Genomic DNA, 21,116 nt, shown 5'->3' with positions numbered 1-21,116 from the left:
TATATATATATATATATATATATACATATACATATATATAATAATAATTATTATTATTAATAAAATTGAATAAAATACATATTTAAAAATAAAAAAAACACCCTCTTTTCTTCATTTTTCACTTCAAGTATGCAAATTAAATAAATCATTTATAATAAGTATAATATGCATTCAAAAATAAGAAGGGAAACGGTCAGAAATTAGAAAATTATTGGATTCATTTTGTTACACAGCAGAAAAAAAATTTGGAAAATCAAAAAAGAAAGAAACCCCCCCCCCCACCTTGCCATTCAGGACATTCATGAATATCATGAGCTCAGCTTAACACCATGTTTAACTTTTAATAAATTTTTCGTTCTGCACAAATTTCCCCCTGAAATTCGGAGCCAAAAAATCTGCAGATTCCATCTGCACCTGGTTTTGGGTTACTGGTGTGTGTGGGTGTGAGGTAACAATCAGAACAAGATAAATGTGTGTAGGCGGTGCAACGTTTTGAAAACAGTGGCGGTGAATAAATTACTAAGCATTTGAAAAAAGCTTCTTTATGCTGAATGTGTTAGCTAGGTTAGTATGTCTATGTTGATCCCTATGTTTAGTCAAAAATGTGAGGTGTGACAAATCGGGCTGCACTATTTGAGTAATCCAAAACATTTTTAAGACCACTCATTTAAGTACAGGTGTGTGAGTCAGTGTGTCTGGTAAATGTGGACTGTCTGTCTTTGGTCATTGCATACAACGGAAGAAGAGTAATCTATGTGTTTCTTTTTCCAGCGGCATGTGTAAATCAACAGCCCGAGCTCTTCGGCTGTGCAGTAGCTAAGGTTGGGGTCATGGACATGCTCAAGTTTCACAAATTCACCATCGGTCACGCCTGGACCACTGACTACGGCTGTGCCGATGATCCTGAACAGTTTAAATGGCTCATCAAGTAAGGATTCCTGTCTTCTGAAAGCCATAAACTACTGGTCAAAAGTTTGGAATCATTAAGATTTTTTATTGTTTTTGGAAGAAGTCTCTTATGCTCACTGAGGCTGCACTTATTTGATCAAAAATATAGTAGAACTGTAATATTGTGAAATATTATTAGAATTAAAACATTTTTTACTGCTTAATAATTTCATACAAACCATGATATATTTTGTCCAGGTTTCTTTGATGAATAGAAAGTTCAGTGAAGAGCATTTATTATAAATAGAAATCTTTTGTAACATAAATGTCACTTTTGATCAGTTTAAAGCATAATTTATTAATTTTTATATGGCCATAATACATAATGCGTCCACAATGCATTTTTTTTTTATTCCTACCACGGTTTCCACAAAATATTAAGCTTCAAAATCTGTTCTCAACATTGATAATAATAATAATAAGAAGAAATGGTTCTTTAGCAGCAAATCAGCATATTAGAATGATTTCTGAAGGATCCCGTGACACTGAAGACTGGAGTAATGATGCTGAAAATTCAGCTTTGCCATCACAGGAATAAATGACATTTTAAAATATGTTCTAATAGAAAGCTTATTTTAAAAGTTAAAGTTATTTTAAAATATAACAATATTTCACAATATCACAGTTTTTAGTGTATTTTTTGATCAAATAAATGCAGCCTTGGTGAGACTTCAAAAACATTGTAGAAAATCTGAATTATTCGAAACTTTTGACCATTAGTGTGTAACCGTACAACCAACAAGTTATTGTAAATGTCATACTACAATATGTCTGGGAAAAAAAGTTAGCTCTTTTCCTCCACAGATACTCTCCTCTCCATAACCTTCCTCAGACCCCTCGAGACGGGACCCCGTATCCCGCTATGCTACTGCTGACAGCCGATCACGATGACCGTGTAGTTCCCCTACACACTTTGAAATATGTGGCCACTCTCCAGCATGGCATGGGCCGCAGCCCCGGGCAAACCCAGCCGTTGCTGGTCAGAGTGGACACACGAAGCGGACATGGAGCCGGGAAACCCACCGCTAAAGCCATCCTGGAGAACACACACATCTACTCCTTTATAGCTGAGACACTGAATCTCAGCTGGAGAGAATGAGAGAGAGATGAAGAAAATAAACAGAATTAGCAATTTAAGGAAAAGAGCACAAATTATCAAGTGATTTCTAAAGATTTTTTGACTGTCTTTATGCAGGGAGACTGAGAGAGAGGAGAAGGGCAAGTAAGTGAATGGAGATATAAAACATGGAAGGTACTGAACTGATTTTTTGTAGGAACTTGATTTTAACTTTTGTTTCAGCACAACAATGTTCATTAAAGTATGTTTTTTTATAGTAATAAACAATTCCTTTTCTGAGTGATCCATTCATTTTTGAATGACAGCTGTCCAATGTTTTGCAATACCTCAAACATGCACTAAGAGGCAGTAAAGGACTGCAACAACCCCTCCATTGCACATACAGGTCAGGGTGGAGAAGAGGGAACACTGCCCCAGGCCGGCCCTCCTTAAGAGAGTTAACCATTGTTTAAACATTTACTATAGTGAAACTACAGTAATCATGACTGTAGCAACTTAGTTTGTGGCAGAAACCACATTTCACATACCACAAATTAACCATTTTTGTAACCAGTTATGATTTTGATTTTCCTTTATGGTTTAAATGCAAAGACCATAATTAAAATTATACTTACTGTAGTAAAACCTATGTTAAACTTGCAGTTACTAGACTTACTACAAATATCACAGATAAACTATATGGTTACTGTCAGTGGTGTATAAAGTACCTGGAAGCCATACTCAAGTACAAGTACAGATATCATACCAGAAAATTACTTCGGTAGAAGTTGAAGTCACCGTTTAGAATATTACTTGAGTAAAAGTCTTAAAGAATGTGAGATTTATTGTACTTAAGTACGAAAAGTATTTTTTAAATCTTAAATGTACTTAAGTATTGAAAGTAAAAGTACAAGTAAATGCAAAATGGAAAAGAAGCAAATAAATAAATGTTCATACACAGCTTGAGGAGCAAGATTGTGTTCAGTTTGAACTCTTTCTTCGATTTTGTAATTTTGGGTAAGAATAAGAAGCACTTCACTTCATCCGGTACTTAGTGTCTTTCATTCTAACATAAGAAGACATTTCTGGAATCTGCATCTGAAATAGCATTTAGATGTATTTACACAGTTTATGTATCTCAGAGGGGACATGGATGCATTTAAACTGCAGTTACAGATGCATAAATGGCCTAATGTTTTGTTTTTAACATAAAACGTTGAATACTGATATTTGAAATAATTTAAAACATGAAAAAAAGTCGAAATGTGAAATTAAAACCGACAGTAGGTGACAGCAAGTGACTGTTAATGAGTGAGTCATTGAGATTCAACCGATTCATTCAAACGGCTGATTCATTCAGAAACAAAGCATTTGACTGTGTTACTGAGGGAATCACTGAATCATTTATTCAACCGATTCGTTCAAAAAGCTCATTTATTCAATAAGTAAACACCGTCCATTGCTCAGAGATGCAAAACAGTGCTGTGATCTTTGTTTGGAACGATTTTTGTATGCAAAGTTGAGCAGAAACAAGCAATATTACGTCTAAAATGTATGTCACTTATGCTTTACTGAACTTTTATAAAATGATTATTAAATGTGTTCATGCTGATATCTGCAGAAAAACTAAAAGTATACATTTTAATTAGGAAATGTAGTGGAGTAAAAGTAAAAGTTGGCTGAAATATTAAAACTCAAGTAAAGTACAGATACTGCCAAAAAATACTTAAGTACTGTAACGAAGTATTAATACAAAAAATACAAAAAACTGGTTCAAATTGGTGTTGTAGTGTTTGGACACTTTCTGGTTGTCAAACTTTAACCTGTGGTTAAACCTGTGTGAACTTGAGAAATTACTTCATTCTGACTAAAAATAAACTTGAGAATGATCTATTAAAAGTAATTGCATAAATAGCTCAGTAAAGTGACGTAAGTTCTCACCTTGCAATTACTGCTGGAACTATCACAGACAGTTGAAGCTGTAGTCTGAAAGCATTAAAAAATACTGGAGAGAAAATACTGGAGAATGCAGAAAACACTTCACATTGCATTGTCCACATTGCACATTACAGGGGTCATATGATGTTGCTAAAAATAACATTATTTTGTGTATTTGGTGTAGTGAAATGTGTTTATGCGGTTTAAGGTAAAAAAAACCACATTATTTTCCATACTGTACATTATTGTTTCTCCTCTATGCCCCGCTTTTCTGAAACGCGTAGATTTTTACAAAGCTCATCGGTCTGAAAAGCGAGGTGTGCTGTGATTGGCAGTGCGTTGTGATTGGCAGAATACCTCAAGAGTGTGACGAAAATGTTACGCCCCTACCATACTGTGATGCTGTGTCCCGGCCGGCGCGACGAGACAAAAACATGAAAACCCATTATAAACGAGGCATTTGTTGCATCCAGTGGGGACATAATTATGGATTATAATGACTTATACTGTCTTTTTACGCGTTGCATCGCGCCACGTAAACATAAAACCATATCTGCATTTGTGATCGGAGAAATGACAAACAATAAGTGAAAAGAAATAATGTCAACACCTCAGAGGACCTCAGATGATGCCAACCCTGAAACAACTTACAGAACTACCACATTTTGCTATAAGTTTGATTGCATCATATAATAATTGCTGTTAATAGTGTTCATCGTCTGTTTGATTACGTCTTTAATTGATTTTTCCGTACATTTCTGCCATATGTACATTAACTGACAGTCACCACTGATAAGCTACTACTAAATATTGTAGAAACTGTAAAGTTGCTTTGCAATGATTTGTATCGTGAAAACGCTGTACAAATAAACTTGACTTGACAAGTGCTACTCTACACTACTCAAAACTCGCGTTTGAATCGTCAGTGGCAAATCCTTTAAATATGAAAACGTACTTACAGTCTGTGAGTCAGAACAGATGGCATTGTAGTCTACTCTACCAGGATCAGGAAACAGTTCTCCATAAAATGTGCTGCACACATCTGAATATTTGGGTTGAACTGACCACTGATTTCTAGTCGTGTCCTCTTTTGGAAGGCCAAACAAAGTAGTTTCGCTTTCACAACGAAACGCACAGCGTCACACACGGTGGGCTAGAGTGAGCAGCGGCGGCGGGCGGACTTGAGTGAGGAACGGCCGGCGGGATTGAGAACGGCACGGCCGGCGGGCTTGCGGCAACCACATGTGGCGACCCCGGGCTGGACTCTGCTTCGTCCACGGTGAAAGCCGATCCGGCGATGGACATAGCGCGAAGTTTATGTATTTCCTCAGCGACCAGCATGGATCAGCTCTAGGCATGACGAAGCGGATATCGTCCTCTTTTGGAAAGCCAAACAAAGTAGTTTCACTTTCACAACGAAACACAGCGCCTTCACGACATGGCGGCAGCAGCGACCCCGGGCTGGACTCTGCTTCGTCCACGGTGAAAGCCGATCCGGCGATGGACAGCGCGAAGTTTATGTATTTCCTCAGCGACCAGCATGGATCAGCTCTAGGCATGACGAAGCGGATATCGTCCTCTTTTGGAAGGCCAAACAAAGTAAACTATAGATTCGCTTTCACAACGAAACACACAGCATCTTCATGACATGGCGGCAGCAACAATACAGCGAGAAAAAAAATGTACGCCTTTTTTCTTTGCGTGAACATTTTGGCGGCTTTATGCAAATCTTCCCACATCGTGACGTAGATATGTGGGGGCATGTTAGAACGAGCTGTTTTAGGTAGGCGTGGTTGACTCTTAACTTTTATAAAGAATATCTCTTTGGATTTGAGACTTTAGTCTGCAACTTTACAGATCTTCTTTATAAACCAAGAGCTTGTAACACTCCAAACAGAAAGGAAAAATTTAAATCGCATCATATGACCCCTTTAACATAATTACAATAGCGATAACAGTTTGTAATTCTAGACTGTTCCATAACATAATTACATACTACGTGCGTGCTATAGGCTACATAGTGCGCAGTGCTTTTGTAACTACTCTGGATACCGTAGTGTAAAGTGTGACTTACATTTAAGGGTTGTTGGGGAGCTGAAAGGAGACGTGAAAAGAAATGGAAAATCAAAAGCGGGAGCTACTTGTCTTGAACTGTGGTTACAGAAAGATTAATCTGGGCATGGCCAAAACCTGAGAATTAATCAGATGAAGCGTGACGGGCCTCAGTGGAGCAGAGAACTTGAACTGCGGACCCCAGACGTGATGATTGAAACAAGAGTATCAGGTGAGCGCCTAATTATTCGAAACTGAAGAGTCGAGATTTGCCCGAAGACTCTGCTGCTCTTTTCTACTGTACAGGTGTGCATAACAGCGGCAGTCCGAGTGTTTAGCTGCTTTTATAACTTTTAAACTGTTCAATAAACAAGTAATGCTAATATATAAACCCCCCCCTCACATTTTAGAATACCAATATTGAAGTTACCTTTTGTCTACTTCCAAACGAATCGGATGACTCAAATACTCATTTCATGAAGAAAGTGGCTGAATTCAGAACTTTTTTTTAACAATATCAATTTAGAAACTCAAATGGGGAAACAATTATATTGGCTGAATTCAGAACTGCATCTAGCGTTTCATCAGTAGTGAGTGCACTGGCCACCAGCAGTGTGTGCCCAAATTTTAACTAGTAAAAAAACAAAACAAATATATATAAATATATATATATATATTTATAAATAATCATTTTTAAACCTGTTTTGGATCTTTACCTGCAGTACGGAGTCGTTCACATGCTACACGTACACGCAGAGCTGCTTCATCGTTGACAAACTATGAGACACGCAAGTTTTGTTTTCTGTCTTATAAAATATCATGTATTTCGGTGAGAAACCGCTGCAAACGATCCAGTGGGTGAGCGAACGGTCATAATTTTTTTAAACATTTTTGCAAACCCATTTGACCGATTAGATCAAGAGTAATGCTTTCGCGAATCTGGCATCACTACTTCTGATTCAAAACAGCTCATTAAAAAGAACATCTGTATTGACATCATAAAGATTTATGAACAATATTTTACTGGGAAGCACCCCTACTTTTACTATTTTTCACACTAAGTGGAAATAATGGTAAGCTATATTCTATAGGCTAATTCAGAAATGTTGTTCTTGAATCAGTGTTTTGAATGAATTGCTAGGGTAACACTTTACAATAAGGTTCATTAGTTAAACAGTAGTTAATGTATAAACTAACATGAACTAAACATGAGCAATACATTTGTTACTGTATTTACTAATCTTCACTAACGTTAGTTAATAAAAATACAGATGTTCATTGTTAGTTCATGTTAGTTCACAGTGCATTAACTAATGTTAACAAGATTTTAATAATGTATTAGTAAATGTTGAAATTAACATTAACAAAGATTAATAAACGCTGTATAAGTGCAGTTCATTATTAGTTCATGTTAACTAATGTAGTTAACTAATGAACCTTATTGTAAAGTGTTACCACTGCTAATAATCGAATCGATTTGATGACTCACTCATGAAGACAGCAACATAGCCTACATCTACGGGCGTATTGATGTAAGAAAGCCACTAAAATATATATATACAGTATATATAATTTGTACGTGTATAGGTTATATAAATACACACAAGAACATTTCTATTTACTTCAATCAAGCATGTCAATCAAGATTAATGCATAATAATAATTGAGTTTTAACCTCCTAGAGCATTTAATCACGGTTCACTTTAAAGCCACTAAAAGCCCAGCAGGAATTCCAGAACACACTGTACATCTGCTCCTTTGATGTGGCCCTCCTCAGAACAGAACTGGCTGTTTGTCACTTAAATACACTCACACAGCTTTGACGTCTCTACCCTCAGTGAATGAACTGAACTCAGTTTATAGAGCGGTATTTGGACCTCGAGAGACGACATAGACCTACTCCCGGAGAGAGGCTGGTTCAAGCCCCACTACACTTTGTTTGTTCACACTTGCTTCCGATCCGGATTAATTTCCCAAATCCGATTTGAGGCCTGACACTCTAACTGCTTGGATCAAACTTTTGTATTTGGATACTTTCCCCTTCACACCGGCTTAGTGGTGGACCCTTCTTGCTTCTTACAGAAGAGTCTTTTAATCTGAACACAAAAGCATGTATACACTCCCTCACACACACACACACACACACACACACACACACACACACACACACACACATTTGTGCCTTGCTTTCTCACTGCTGGGAGTTGAAGTATTACCTGGTGTATTTTCAGTTCTCCCCCATTATTATCTCCAAGGGCTTTTTTTAGTACTAAGAAATGTGAAAGGAGAGAATTGAAACCCTTCGAATTATTATTGATATGAGCACTTGGATCCACTAAAGCTCATAGACATCTTTAAATCTCTTGGAATGAATGACGACTTAATATCTAATAAAATAATCAGGATTAGATAACTAACAGTGGGAAAGACATAACAACATGAAATGATAATAAATACAGAATTTCATCCTGTCACTTTCATACAAAAATTATCTAGCTGGAAAGAAAATAATTTATTAAAAAGAACCGTTTTGATAAAAATACAGAACAAAGAACACCTTTTTTGCTTCCTGCAGTTTTTCCGGGAGTTGAAAGCTGACGGGAAACGCTTGATTGCCGTGCCTCGACATTGATTACACATGATTAAAATAGACTCCAATGCGTGTATGAATTCAGGCAGGTACGCTGGAAGCCCGAAGACCGCGAGCAAACATAATAAAGTCTAGGGTACCTTTATTGTATTTTTTTAATAACATGTTTCAATATTGCAACAGCCATCTGTTTTTCTAACAGGTAAAAATCATGAAAAATTCCAACCGAAAAAAAAAAAAAGGACTTGATTTCAAACAACTTTTTTTCGCGACTCGCCTAATTGAAACAGTAAGACATTTCAACACAGTGAGAGGATCTCATTCAACACATTATTATTCAAACAAATTATAAAAATAGATTGCATTTTCAAATACATATTTACAGTATCAAACAGAGATCAGAATGATACACTTAATGCAAAGGGGGAATCGAGTCTTATTCGGTAAAGGGCTGTTAAACAGTACAGTACATCATGTCTCTGTCCTTTACATTTGGAAGTGATCATTAATTGGGGTTGCGCCATGTTCAGATATGATATGGCTGCAATAATGATAAATGTGCATCTCTGTATGTGTGTAACTGTAAAACACAGAGTGAAAATGATGCTCTTATCGTTAAATTCCAAAACCCTTTAATTGTTTATATCCTAAAAATCAAGAACAACCTAACATAAGAAAAAAACCCAGTCATTTGTTTTGTACTATATGTATTTGTGGCAAAATCCAGATCCAACCTGTGTGTCATGGTCTTTTTTAATGTGATTTGCACCGACCTATTTCTATGATCAAACTTGAAATGTTCTGAATTAGGCTTTCATTCAATACTGCTTAAACACATCCAAGTCCAACCAAGTCTTGTTCACACGCTCACGTCACACAATAGTCTAAATTCAGTAACACTAGAACGTTCAGAACATTCTCGCTAAAGAACAACCACTTCCGCTGTACGAAATGCCAACATCAAGTACATGTCCGAGAGTATCAGGCACCTGCCGTTACAGCGTGTAATGAAAGTCTGTAAATGTGTGAATGTATATGTGTATATACATCCCTGTCACATTCACTCACTCACTTTCAAAGTGCAGGGAAAAAATTAAATTACATAAACAAAATCGAAGTGCATTTTGATGAAATGACAGCTGAACGTCCAGATTCAGTGCTATGTTTTCCATTTTCAAACAATATTTCTGCATTCAAACGTCAGTAAGCATCTGTAAATGGATAAATAAATCATCTAATAAATATAGTACAAGCTTCTGTAAGTCATGGACACTGCACTCTTAAAAATAAAGGTGCTTCACGATGCCATAGAAGAACCTTTTTGTCTAAATGGTTCCATAAAGAACTTTTAACATCTGAAGAACCTTTCTGTTTGACAAAAGGTTCTTTGTGGCGAAAGAAGGTTCTTCAGATTATAAAAAGATAAGAAAGAGATGGTTCTTTAAAGAACCTTTGACTGAATGGTTCTTTGTGGAACCAAAAATGGTTCTTCTATGGCATCGCTTGAAGAACCTTTTGAAGCACCTTTATTTTTAAGAGTGTGCAGTGCAAACATTGTCCCTATAGTAGACAGAACGAGAAAAGAACATTATGAGTACAGATGTCCGACAATACTAATTTAAACTCGGAAATTCAGAAATGAGTTTAAAGTGTGGAGGAAAGAAAGCAAAAAGAAAAAAAGTAGACAGTAACCAAATTAAGAATACACAGAGAAAGGGATTTACATATTATTTAAGATTCCTTACATCAGAACTCAACTTATTTCCTGAAGATGTTCACCTAGTCTGAGGAGCAAATGGTCATGGATGACATGCACTTGGTTTAGTCCACTTAACAAGGAGGATCAGTGGCTACAAAGCATGAGTTGTTTTGCTTGGATAAAGAAAACAGGAATACATATCACCCTTTTGATTGCTCTGAGATTGGTCAGAGTCAAACCGCCCTTCTCTGGGACAGTGACGGAGGGTCTCGACCACCTTAAGGTCCTACTAAAAGGGATAGAGCTCATGTCAAAAGCAGGCCAAAATCAGCACGCAGGTTATTCTAGAGGAATTTTCTTTCTTGTGACATTGTCCCCCTCAGAAAATAAGAACTTGTTTGTGGAAGAAAAGAACCAGTGTTCACTAAAAGAATGAAAGAGCAAAGATTAGGAAGAAAACTAACATTTGCAGTGACTTGGTTATCACCTCCTGACCGCTGAATGGCCTGCTGGGTAATTACGAGAACAGACGTCCATATGTCTTTTCTCAGCGAGTCGACACACTGCTGTGGGTCTGTCAGACTTGCACTCCGCGGCCGTGCATCTGGATAACCTGCGCTCTGAGAGTCTGTATGGCAGACAGGATCTGTTTCTGGTGCTCCAGAGAGGTGATGCCGAGACTCAACACATCCCTGCAAAAACAACAGAGCAAGTTACACACAAACCGAATAAGAGAAACGCACTATAGGGACTTAATTCAAATGTCACTCACTGAACTGTCATGCGAGCCACTGACTCCAGGTAACAATATCCAGCAGCAGTGAAGTTGTCTTTGTAGCGGCCCATGTCTACAGCCTCTAACCACTCACCAACTGAACTAAACGAAGGGAAGGAAGGAAGTGTTCGTTCTGCTAGTGATACAGATGAGCCCAGAGTCCTTGACAAACACAGAAAGATATTTCTGTCCTCAGAGTGAGAAACATAAACACTTATAGGAAAGTGGAAAAGGGATGATTTGCATGGAGATAGGAACCATGAGAAGCTTTTCAGTACCTGCGTCCCAGGGTGGAGGACCCGATGTTGTCCGGGCTCCTCATGGTCTTGCTGAGAGCGCTGTGGATCTGGGTGAAGGTGGGTCTCTCTGTCCTCTCCTTCTGCCAGCAATCCAGCATGAGCTGGTGCAGAGACGGCGGGCAGTTCACGGGAGCAGGTAACCGGAACCCATCCTCTATAGCTTTTATTACCTGTAAGGTAAATATACATAAATTTAAACACAAAAACATAATTACTGACTATTTGGAATAAATTGATAAATAAATAATGGAATAAATTGATTAGTGACGCATAAATAGTGCAGAATCTTAAACATTTCTTCTTCACATCATAACATTTCTTTATTGAAAATGTTCCAACCCTAAAGGCTTCAGTTTATTTCCACTTCAGTGTGAACTCACTTTTGGTCCCCATTGTAAACACATCTCATAGCCATAGTTTTCGGTGTACTTTCAAATCAATCGCCACTAATAAATGACATCTCTGAGATAAATTAGCAAATTATATTATTATTTCATTCATTTCAGTAGGTATTTCAAAATGTGTCCTTGACTGGTATCCCTATATGATCTTTTTTTATTAGATAATCCTAAATACCATTTAATTCAATAAAAATACTACTTAAAAGTCACTTGACAACACAAACATTATTTAAACCAAATTAATAACATGAAAGATTCTTTAAATGCATTAATGCCTTTCTCCAGCAATCATTAGCATTTGAGCATTTCACTATTTGTAGTGAAAGACGGCCTCTTTTGTTTAAAAGCTTTACATGGTGAGACTCTTTAATTCATAATGACTTCACAGTTCTAAATGTGTTTTGTCTCATGTACACAGTAGAAAAGCAGATTTGGCCTTCCAGCCATATCTTATCATCACACAGAAATATTATTAAAATAAAATAAAATAAAATAAAATAAAAGAGAGACTGTGCATGGACCAATTAAAAATTTGAGTCAATACTGATTCAATACTGAATCGGTTTAATTTCAGTGTGTATTTTAAAATGCGTCCATGACTGTTTTTTTCTTTGCTAAGCTTATTTATTTGTTTAATTTTTATTTTGTTGTTTCTTTACATTTTAAGAGACTACATTATTACTGGGGACCAAAAAGTGTGATGTCCTTCAGCCGGGGTTTATTTCAGAGACTATGAGGATCTTTGCTGCAGGCATGAAAAGGAGGCCACACGTGATGTGACTTCTGAGTCTGATTGGACACGGAGCTGAAGTGGACTTGAAGTCAAAGTGCACACACACATACACACACTCTTTATCTGGGGTCTTTAAAGGCTCTCGCTTTAGCTACTTTTCAATTTTTATACAAATACATAACTTCTCACTTCACACAGGAAAATCCCATCCTACCAACAGCGAGAGGCAGGAAAGAGAGAGGGAGGGAGAAAAATAATATAAAATCACAAACAAACATAAAAGGATTTTTAGGGAGATCTTAAGGAGGAGGAAAAGCAGCCACCCAAAAGAGAGAGCAAGAGATAAAGAGAGAAAAGGTTTAAGAAAGAAACACCAGAGGAAAAGCAATGCAGAACTGCACAGGTGGTGATACATTAGAAGAAATATAAAGGGACAGACGTACATCTTGGTTGCCCATGTCCCAGTACGGTCTCTCCCCGAAGGACACGACTTCCCACATGACGATACCGAAGCTCCATACATCAGAAGCGGAGCTGTAACGATGGTACTGAATGGCCTCTGGGGCCGTCCACAACACCAAACTCTTCCCTCCGTGCTAAAAGAAAGACAGACCCTGTTATGCCTAACAAACTGACACAAATGTACTCAGTCCTTATAGTTTCTTCTACTAATTAGTAAGTGGTCATTGTGAAGAAGGTTTTATTTTTAGAGCACACTAATTACAGAGACTATCTCCACTTAAGCAACCTGAGGTTAAGTGACTTGCTCAAGGCTTCATTTCATGAACTGCTCTTTGAAGAGTTTGAACCCAAAACCTTTCAATTACCAGCCCAGACAAGTGGGCTACAATAGTGACCATGATTTTGCTAATAGGACTTGTTCCTGGATTAACCTCTTTTATTTTGGTGCACAAATGACACAAATCAGTTTGACAGATTTCATGGTGGGCAGAATTCTCTAAAGCAACAACGTAAAAATAAAGAAAAGAATGGAAAATAGTAAAGGACAGGACATTGCATAGGAAAGGACATCAGAGAGGAAAACAAGCAAAAAAGGATAGGAAAAGAAAGAGGATAAAAGAAATGTTGATTAAATGTTGATTCAGGAACACATCATTGGCAAACACAAAAAAGGTGAAAAGACAGGTTTATTGTGCCATACTGTATCCTGACTTCCGCATTCATCTTATCATAACAGAAGCATGAAGCACTGTGACGTTCTTAAAATATGCCGCATATTCAGCTGAGTACTCGCAAGAAAAAAAAATCACATAAAAGTTTGATAAACTAGATACGAGCTATGCTTTGACTTTTAGAGAAATGCTGACTACCATTGGCTCTTCGAACTCATTCTGAAGTGTTTGAGAGTGCTGTGTTGCATTATGGTAAAATACTCACTAGTGTGCTGTAGACTGCCTCTATTTTGTCATCCTGAAGAGGTCTGAAGCCTGACACTTTGCAGACCAGGCTGCTGTTCACCAAGACTTTGTGAGCAGCCAGATGGCGATGGATAAAACCCATCTCTGTCAGATACTTCATCCCAGACGCCACTCCACTCAGCAAATCCACCAGCTGAAGAACAGTCAACTGACCTTCGTGTTTCTGAGCAGAAAAAAGAGGGAGTGAAAGGAAGGAAGGAATGACACAAATGTTGCCAAGAGAAAAAAGCAAAAGGAAAGAGAAAGGGAAACAGAGTGGTAAAGTAAGAAAAGTAACATACGATATAGAGGGGAAAAAGGAACGTTGAAAATTGAAAAAGGAAAAACATTTAATTGAATAAAAACAAGAAAAAAGGAAGGACAATGGAGAGGAAATGAAAGGGAAAAGGAATGATAATGTAGGGAAAGGAACATACAATGGAGAGGGACAAAATAAGAAAAAAGGAACAATGGAAAAAGGGAAAGGAAAATGGGATGAAAACAACAATTTAGAACATAAACTGAAATATTTATGAGAACTTGGAACAAATAACAATCATTTCACTTCCTTTCAAGAATGTCACTTCATCTGACTCTGAGACTAGATAAAATGCCTCACTTGGCTCTTCCTCTCATTGTTTTCTTTTTATCAACAAATCACATCTGCAGGTTTTGTAATGTATCTTAAATATTTTATATATACCATGTACTGTACTCAGCATTTTGCATCTGATGAATATTATAGTCAGCAGAACAAACAGACACAAAATACGTTCTCTTACCCGCAGGAAAGAGTCCAGGGCTCCGTTGGCCATGCTCTCCACCACAATCATCATAGTGTTGCCTGCAGCAATAATAATAAAAAAAAAAACCTTTAAAGAAATAATTGGATCATGTGTTTGTTTAATCCTTCAGCAGGGAAAGAGGACAAGGTAGGGTTGCCCAAAGGGCACAAACACACATTTTCATAAAAGTGCAAGTGTTATGTAAGAGATTATACAGTCAGCAAGTCACTGTAGACAGATAGAATCATAGAGCAAAAGAAAATAAGATAGAATGATAGATAGAATGTTAAAATAATAAAAGAGGAAAGTTGTCACTGAAAACTAAATTTCCACTTTTTGGAGAAAGAAGTAGACTTAAGAGTTGCAGAATTACAGAATGTTTTTTTTTTTCTTTAGAAATTGCAATAATATTGCTGGCAAAAGAATGAAGAATAACTAATAGATAATGGTCTTTTGTCATTATGCACTCTAACAAATTCACAACAGATTCACACTTCCGCTGTTTTTGCATTTATGTTGTTCTTGGTAATACTAATACAGAACGAGTTGAGAACCACTTCTCCAACATGCACAAAATCCAACACTCTTAATACGTCTCTTCATGCACACATTTCTATCATTTTCTACATGTAGATTCAATCTTAAATCACAAACGTTAATAATTCCTTCAGCACTAATACACAAAGTCCCAGACTAATATCAGCACTGCTAGTTCTTTAATTCAGCAAATCTGCCTTCCCCTCTGGTCTTCCCTGTCTTCACAATACCTTCATCATCCCTCATTCCTTTCGGCAAGAACAAGCTAGGCAAATCCATCTAGCTGTTTTATCTCCAGGAACATCACATCGATCAATCTAAAGATGGATCTGTTCTTCTCTCTCCGTACATCTCCACCCCGAGCCAAGTTTCCCTTGGTCCCACTTGTTGACAGAGTTACCAGTTTCATTTAAGTCATGGCCTAATGGATAATAGAGAGTTGGACTTATAACCCGAAGGTCACAGATTCGAGTCTCAAGTCCAGCAGGGATTGTAGGTGTGGGGAGTGAATTACCAGCGCTCTCTCCACCTTCAATACCATGACTAAGGTGAGACCCTTAAGCAAGGCACCGAACCCCCAACTGCTCCCCAGGCGCCGCAGCAATATGGCTGCCCACTGCTCCGGGTGTGTGTGTGCGTGTTTGCTCACTACTCACTGCTGTGTGTGTGTGCACTTGGATGGGTTAAATGCAGAGCACAAATTCCAAGTATGGGTCACCATACTTGGCCACACGTCACGTCACGTCCTTTCCTTTCCTTTTTTCCCTTTTTAAGCTCGATTCTCCTTGTTCTGTCCTTCCTGGAGGTGATAACATCTACAGCTCCTCATTGTCCTTGATCTTTTACCGCTGATGATCATCCATCCTGCAAGTATCGACCTTTCCCTCCATTTCTGTTCTTGCGCTTTTGAGGACCGGCCCATTTATTCAAGGGTCCACTTCCCAATAAACTGTCCAATCAATGGCTTATCATTCTCTTTTCCATTACTGCAGTGGGACAACCGGCTCATCCCTCCTTTTTTCTTTTTCAGTGGAGGGACATATAATCTATTCTGCCTCCTGAATCTCTTTCAGGTGAGTGCCATCAAATCCCCAATTCCTCTCGTTCTTTGTCTTTCCCTGTCCTGCGAGGAATCGTCCCAATCGCCCCACAGCTTTCATTTTATACAGAGGGACGTCCCATACATCTCTCTTTTCTTCCTTGCCATCTATCCATTGCACAATCTCTTTGTCTCTACTGACCTCTGGTGATGACTCCCTCCAGACGCACAATGTTGGCATGATCAAACTGTCCCAGAATTCCTGCCTCGCTGAGGAATGAGCGTCTCTGTTTTTCCGAGCAGCCTGCACGAAGGGTCTTTATGGCCACAGGCAACTCTCGTTTGCTGGGAAGCTTTAGGCAACCTCGACACACCTCGCCAAAGTCTCCTGAAGAAGGCAAGGGTTCACTTGATGTTTATTTGTTTCTCATAATGTAGCATAAATGAAAACATTGGCCGTCAATTAAAGGAACAGTTACCCAAAATTAAAATTATGACACCATTTACTTGCTCTCATGTTGTGAATAATGACTTAAATTACATATGGACCACCTTTATGATACCTTTATGGTACTTTTGCTTCCTGTTTTGAAGCTTGAAAGCTCCCGTCCTCATTCATTGCAATTTTATAGAAAAATTTGCAGAAAATTACTTTAGCATTAGATACATTTTGTACAATAACATTAGCTGTAAATTTAGTTTCAAAATAATGAGTCATATGGGGTTTGGACACAACATGAGGATCAGTAAATGATGACAGAACCTTTATTTTTGAGAAAACGTGATGCCTAGTTTGCATAGACACTATTATGGTTCTTTTGCTTCTTTTTAAAAATTGAAAGCCCCTGTCCTCATTCATTGGAATTTTATGGACAAAGATTATTAGTAAACATACTTTGTGTTCCAAAGAAGAAATGGATTTGAACACAACATGAGGGTCAGTAAATGATGACAAAGCCTTAATTTCTGATATAAACTAATGACTGGTTTTCATAGGATCTTGACACACAATGCTGAAAAACCTTAAAAGTGTCCCAAAAAGAAAATACATTTGCAGGAATATGAATTGGATAATGGTAAAAGTCAGAGTGAAGTAGGGAGGTTTTGATGTTTGGTACCTGTATGGACTATCCTCTCGATCTTGATACTAGATATGTCCAGCTCTTTGGCAAAGGCATGAACAGTCTGGAGCAGATCTTCACATGTTTCTGGGTCAATGTAGGTCCTTCGGGTTGGGATTTTAACTGAAAAATGAAAACAAAAATATATATAATTGGTGGTACTACACTCAGTATTAATATTGATTGATTCACTGTTATTATCAATGAAATAGGTGACAAACTCCAATAGACTTACACTGAGCCACCTCTAAGTATCAGAATATCATATGCTCTGTTCATACATTTTGGTTTTCAAAGCTTGACTCTCTTCACTGTTATTTTGCATGTGATGAAATCTGATCTGATTGTCTCATACGACATGATAGTAGCTGTCAGTGTGGAAATTTTGCCTCTGCTCATGTCCATCACAACATCTCAAAACATGCATGAAAGAACATAGACGACAAGAGGCATTTTAAGCATTCATGCATATACTGTGTCTAAATGTGCTAATGCATTAACTCATTCACTACTCACAACACGGCAAATATCACATAGGTTGCTATTTTAGGAAATGTGGGTAGGCCAGTGAGTAATCACCTTAGCAACCAAAAAGCAACCTCCTGGCAACCAGCTAGAACACATCATGGCATTGAGTTTTGGACAAGCATGAGAAAATGTAACTGAACATGTACTATCTAGTTATATAATACAGTAACAGTGTTTATAGTGCAGTATACTTATACATGTTGCTAATGAAGATTTATTAATTTTAAATTTATATTTAAAATGAAAATCCACAAAAAGATCACCAGATATAAAAATTAAAAATACTGTTTTATTATTTTGATGCTGTATTCTTTTACTGTATCCTTGCATTATGCCATGCTTCATCTACTCAAAGGCAGTGCGGCAGTCTAACTCTGAAATGTGCTTACAAGTCAGCATCGACCCAAAGCAGACCAGGGTCTCAACTTCACAGTCTCATAACAGCTTATTGATCTGAAGCTCACATACATACACCCATACTTAAGAATACAATTACAAAGCAAATTAAAGGTGCTCCATTCCATCATGAGAGTGCGGCTCAGGATCGAAAGCCTCTTCCACAGGACTGAGGTTTTTTAGCACATGTCGGATTCACATGTGAGGCTGTTATTACAGTGATTTAGGGGTCCAGTTCAGTTTACTTACTATTAGTTTCTGTTTGGGTTTGTTTTTATCAAAAGATCTGATTCAGCCAAAGAAGCTTTCATACATCCACACCAAGGTTATAGTTACATAATATATATGTGTTCTCTAAAACTAAAAGCAGGAGTTTGCAGATGAATTAAAACTAATAGCAATGCACTAAATTATTAGTGAAAACAAAAAGTATAACTTTTTTTACACTGACTCGGACGCTGTATTCTGCCAGTTAAATCTGAATTTGATGACACCACCACAACAAGAACAAAAAAACTGTGCAAAGTGGTTACATCATATAATGCTGCTGTGTTCCTTGGGAAATGTTGCAAAAGCAGTGTGAAAGAAAGTCCTGTTAAGTTGATCCAAATGGTCTCAAAAACTCATGAATATATTTCGATGTCACAAACTCTACAAACTTTGACAAAGTAGTTGTTGTACGACAAGGGTCCTCATAGACCGAAACAAGATCTTAGTGAGTCCAGTCCAAGCTGCTGAATCCAACAATGCCCTGAAAACACCAGTGTGATGGTAGATAAATTACTGCAGAATTACTGCATTTACAGTAGAGTAGAGGCTGTAACGACGTAGAAGAAATTACACAATTATAGTACATCTGATTGTCCACAAGTACTGCAGTATGCTGAGTTGTTGTAAATTATAAAAAGGATGCCGTTATTTATGCATGATGCAGTTTTTGAAAAGTACCTCTGTATATGTCTCATTATAGGAAGATTTGTATTGTTGTTTAAGATATATAATATACTGAAACCAAATTTAAAATAATAGCAAACAAATCTAAACCGTTAAAACCAACTTGAACTAAAATTAAATAAAAAATAATGATATGTGCAAAACTACAATAAGCCTGGCACTCGGATAAGAACCATAAAGTGAAAGAATGCACTCAATTTCACATATAGACAAGTTTACACTTAAGTCACTTAGACTATAATTAAGTCTATAAAGACGTTTTTGAACAAAAATACCCAGATCCCCAAACAGCCAGGCACACAAACACTTCACATAGTTATCTAAATATGAACAACATTCATTATTAGTAATATGAACATAATATGAACAAAATCAAAGAAATACTACATGGGGGGGGAAAAATAAAATAGAAGTATGTTTTTGCATACACATTTTATTTATACACTTAAATGACCCTTTTTTTTTACCTCTGAAGACGTTCCCCAAAGAAATGCCTTGTCAGATTTAGTTCTGTGGACAATTGTGTCCCAAATGTATACAGTAGCTATGTAAATCCCCATACACTAAAAATAAAATAGAAGTATGTTTTTGCATACACATTTTATTTATACACTTAAATGACCCTTTTTTTACCTCTGAAGACGTTCCCCAAAGAAATGCCTTGTCAGATTTAGTTCTGTGGACAATTGTGTCCCAAATGTATACAGTAGCTATGTAAATCCCCATACACTAACAACCACAAACCATGTATATGCATATAAGTTTGCATATCTTAAGCATTAAATTCACAGCTGCTGGTTCTACATACACACACAAACAAAGTAGGCCTCGGTGATTTCATAATGACAGCTAAAGCACTGATCCCTACCATTGTTTCTAGGTCATCCAAAAATATGCATATAAAACAAACAGAACACGCATGCAGGGTGAAAAGAGAGTGTGCTTATAGGGCTAGTTGTATAACAGATAGACAAACAAATCTGTAAAACAAATGACGGTGGGAGATGCAGAGATCACGCACGATGGGTCACCAGAACTGCGCCCAGGGCGAAACGAGAGCGAGAGAATATCTGATGATGCTGATGGGATTTAATTTGTGAAACATGTGGGAAATGATTCAGTATGAGACTGCGTGACAGAGAATTGTGCTCGTCGTAATTTGTAAGGAAAATCTGAGTTTATACTCTTTTTATACTATTTGTACTCCTCTCGTTGTTTTCAATGAATGGTTCTTGTTTGAAATGTTGTTCTTTTGCTGGAAGGTGAAGGATCTGAGGGATTCCTTAAATTCTTCCTTGAACAGTGAACATTTGGCCTAGTTTCCAGAAAGCACAAGATTGTGTTATGTAACCCAGATAGAACACCTTTTAGTGTGCTTTCATTCATTTGCACATTACATTTTTGTAATAAATTGTTTTTGTTCTAATTCTTGAATTATATACTTGTTTCATTTCATTTATTTTTGTGCTGCTCTTTTAAGACATCATGGAGCCAAAACCAGCAATTAATGCTGATTGACTAAAAACATACCTGTCCTTAAAGGAGCAGCACATAAATTAATTACATAAAAACAGGTATATAATAACAGTTAAGATGAATGAAAATACACATAATCATGATTTTATCTGGGTTATAGCTCTATATACAAATACATACACTATATACAAATTATTGCCCCTCTTTGGCATTCTTTACAATTAATTATTCATATACTGTTTAATCTATTCTATCCATATGAAATGTATTTATAAAATCTAGTCTATATGACGTTTATATGTTTATATATAGTCTTACTAAATACTTAATTGTAGCTGGAATAAGAATAAGCCTTACATCACCATGTTTT

The 21,116-nt window shown here is 37.1% G+C and overlaps 2 protein-coding genes across 4 annotated transcripts in view; one reads left to right on the top strand and one right to left on the bottom strand.

Annotated features, from left to right (window-relative positions):
- The window catches only part of LOC107602379 (prolyl endopeptidase-like), a 15,595-nt gene extending 13,352 nt beyond the window's left edge, over positions 1–2,243 (top strand). Inside the window, exons 14-15 of the mRNA XM_016294862.1 lie at positions 772–928; positions 1,753–2,243. Coding sequence (XP_016150348.1) covers positions 772–928; positions 1,753–2,047 — 452 coding nt within the window. The 3' untranslated portion in view covers positions 2,048–2,243. The remainder of the gene's footprint in view (positions 1–771; positions 929–1,752) is intronic.
- The window catches only part of LOC107602377 (ephrin type-A receptor 7-like), a 161,903-nt gene that overhangs the window by 3,460 nt on the left and 137,327 nt on the right, over positions 1–21,116 (bottom strand). Inside the window, exons 10-17 of one of the 3 annotated variants that reach the window (XR_001611027.1) lie at positions 17,390–17,515; positions 16,474–16,659; positions 14,693–14,754; positions 13,891–14,094; positions 12,936–13,088; positions 11,338–11,528; positions 11,057–11,221; positions 10,749–10,976 (exon numbers count right to left, since the gene is read on the bottom strand). Coding sequence is in view for 2 of the 3 variants with exons in the window: in XM_016294859.1 (XP_016150345.1) it covers positions 10,862–10,976; positions 11,057–11,221; positions 11,338–11,528; positions 12,936–13,088; positions 13,891–14,094; positions 14,693–14,754; positions 16,474–16,659; positions 17,390–17,515 (1,202 nt within the window). In the remaining variant the exon portion in view is untranslated. Of the gene's footprint in view, positions 1–10,085; positions 10,977–11,056; positions 11,222–11,337; positions 11,529–12,935; positions 13,089–13,890; positions 14,095–14,692; positions 14,755–16,473; positions 16,660–17,389; positions 17,516–21,116 lie in introns of those variants that run through there. The other 2 variants (XM_016294859.1, XM_016294860.1) reach the window with 2 other exon arrangements.

The sequence above is a fragment of the Sinocyclocheilus grahami genome, unplaced genomic scaffold, assembly GCF_001515645.1.
Source record: "Sinocyclocheilus grahami isolate Dianchi unplaced genomic scaffold, SAMN03320097.WGS_v1.1 scaffold325.1, whole genome shotgun sequence".
Lineage (NCBI taxonomy): Eukaryota > Metazoa > Chordata > Actinopteri > Cypriniformes > Cyprinidae > Sinocyclocheilus > Sinocyclocheilus grahami.
Note: the sequence above shows the minus strand (reverse complement) of the source record. Positions and strands in the feature narration are given on the sequence as shown.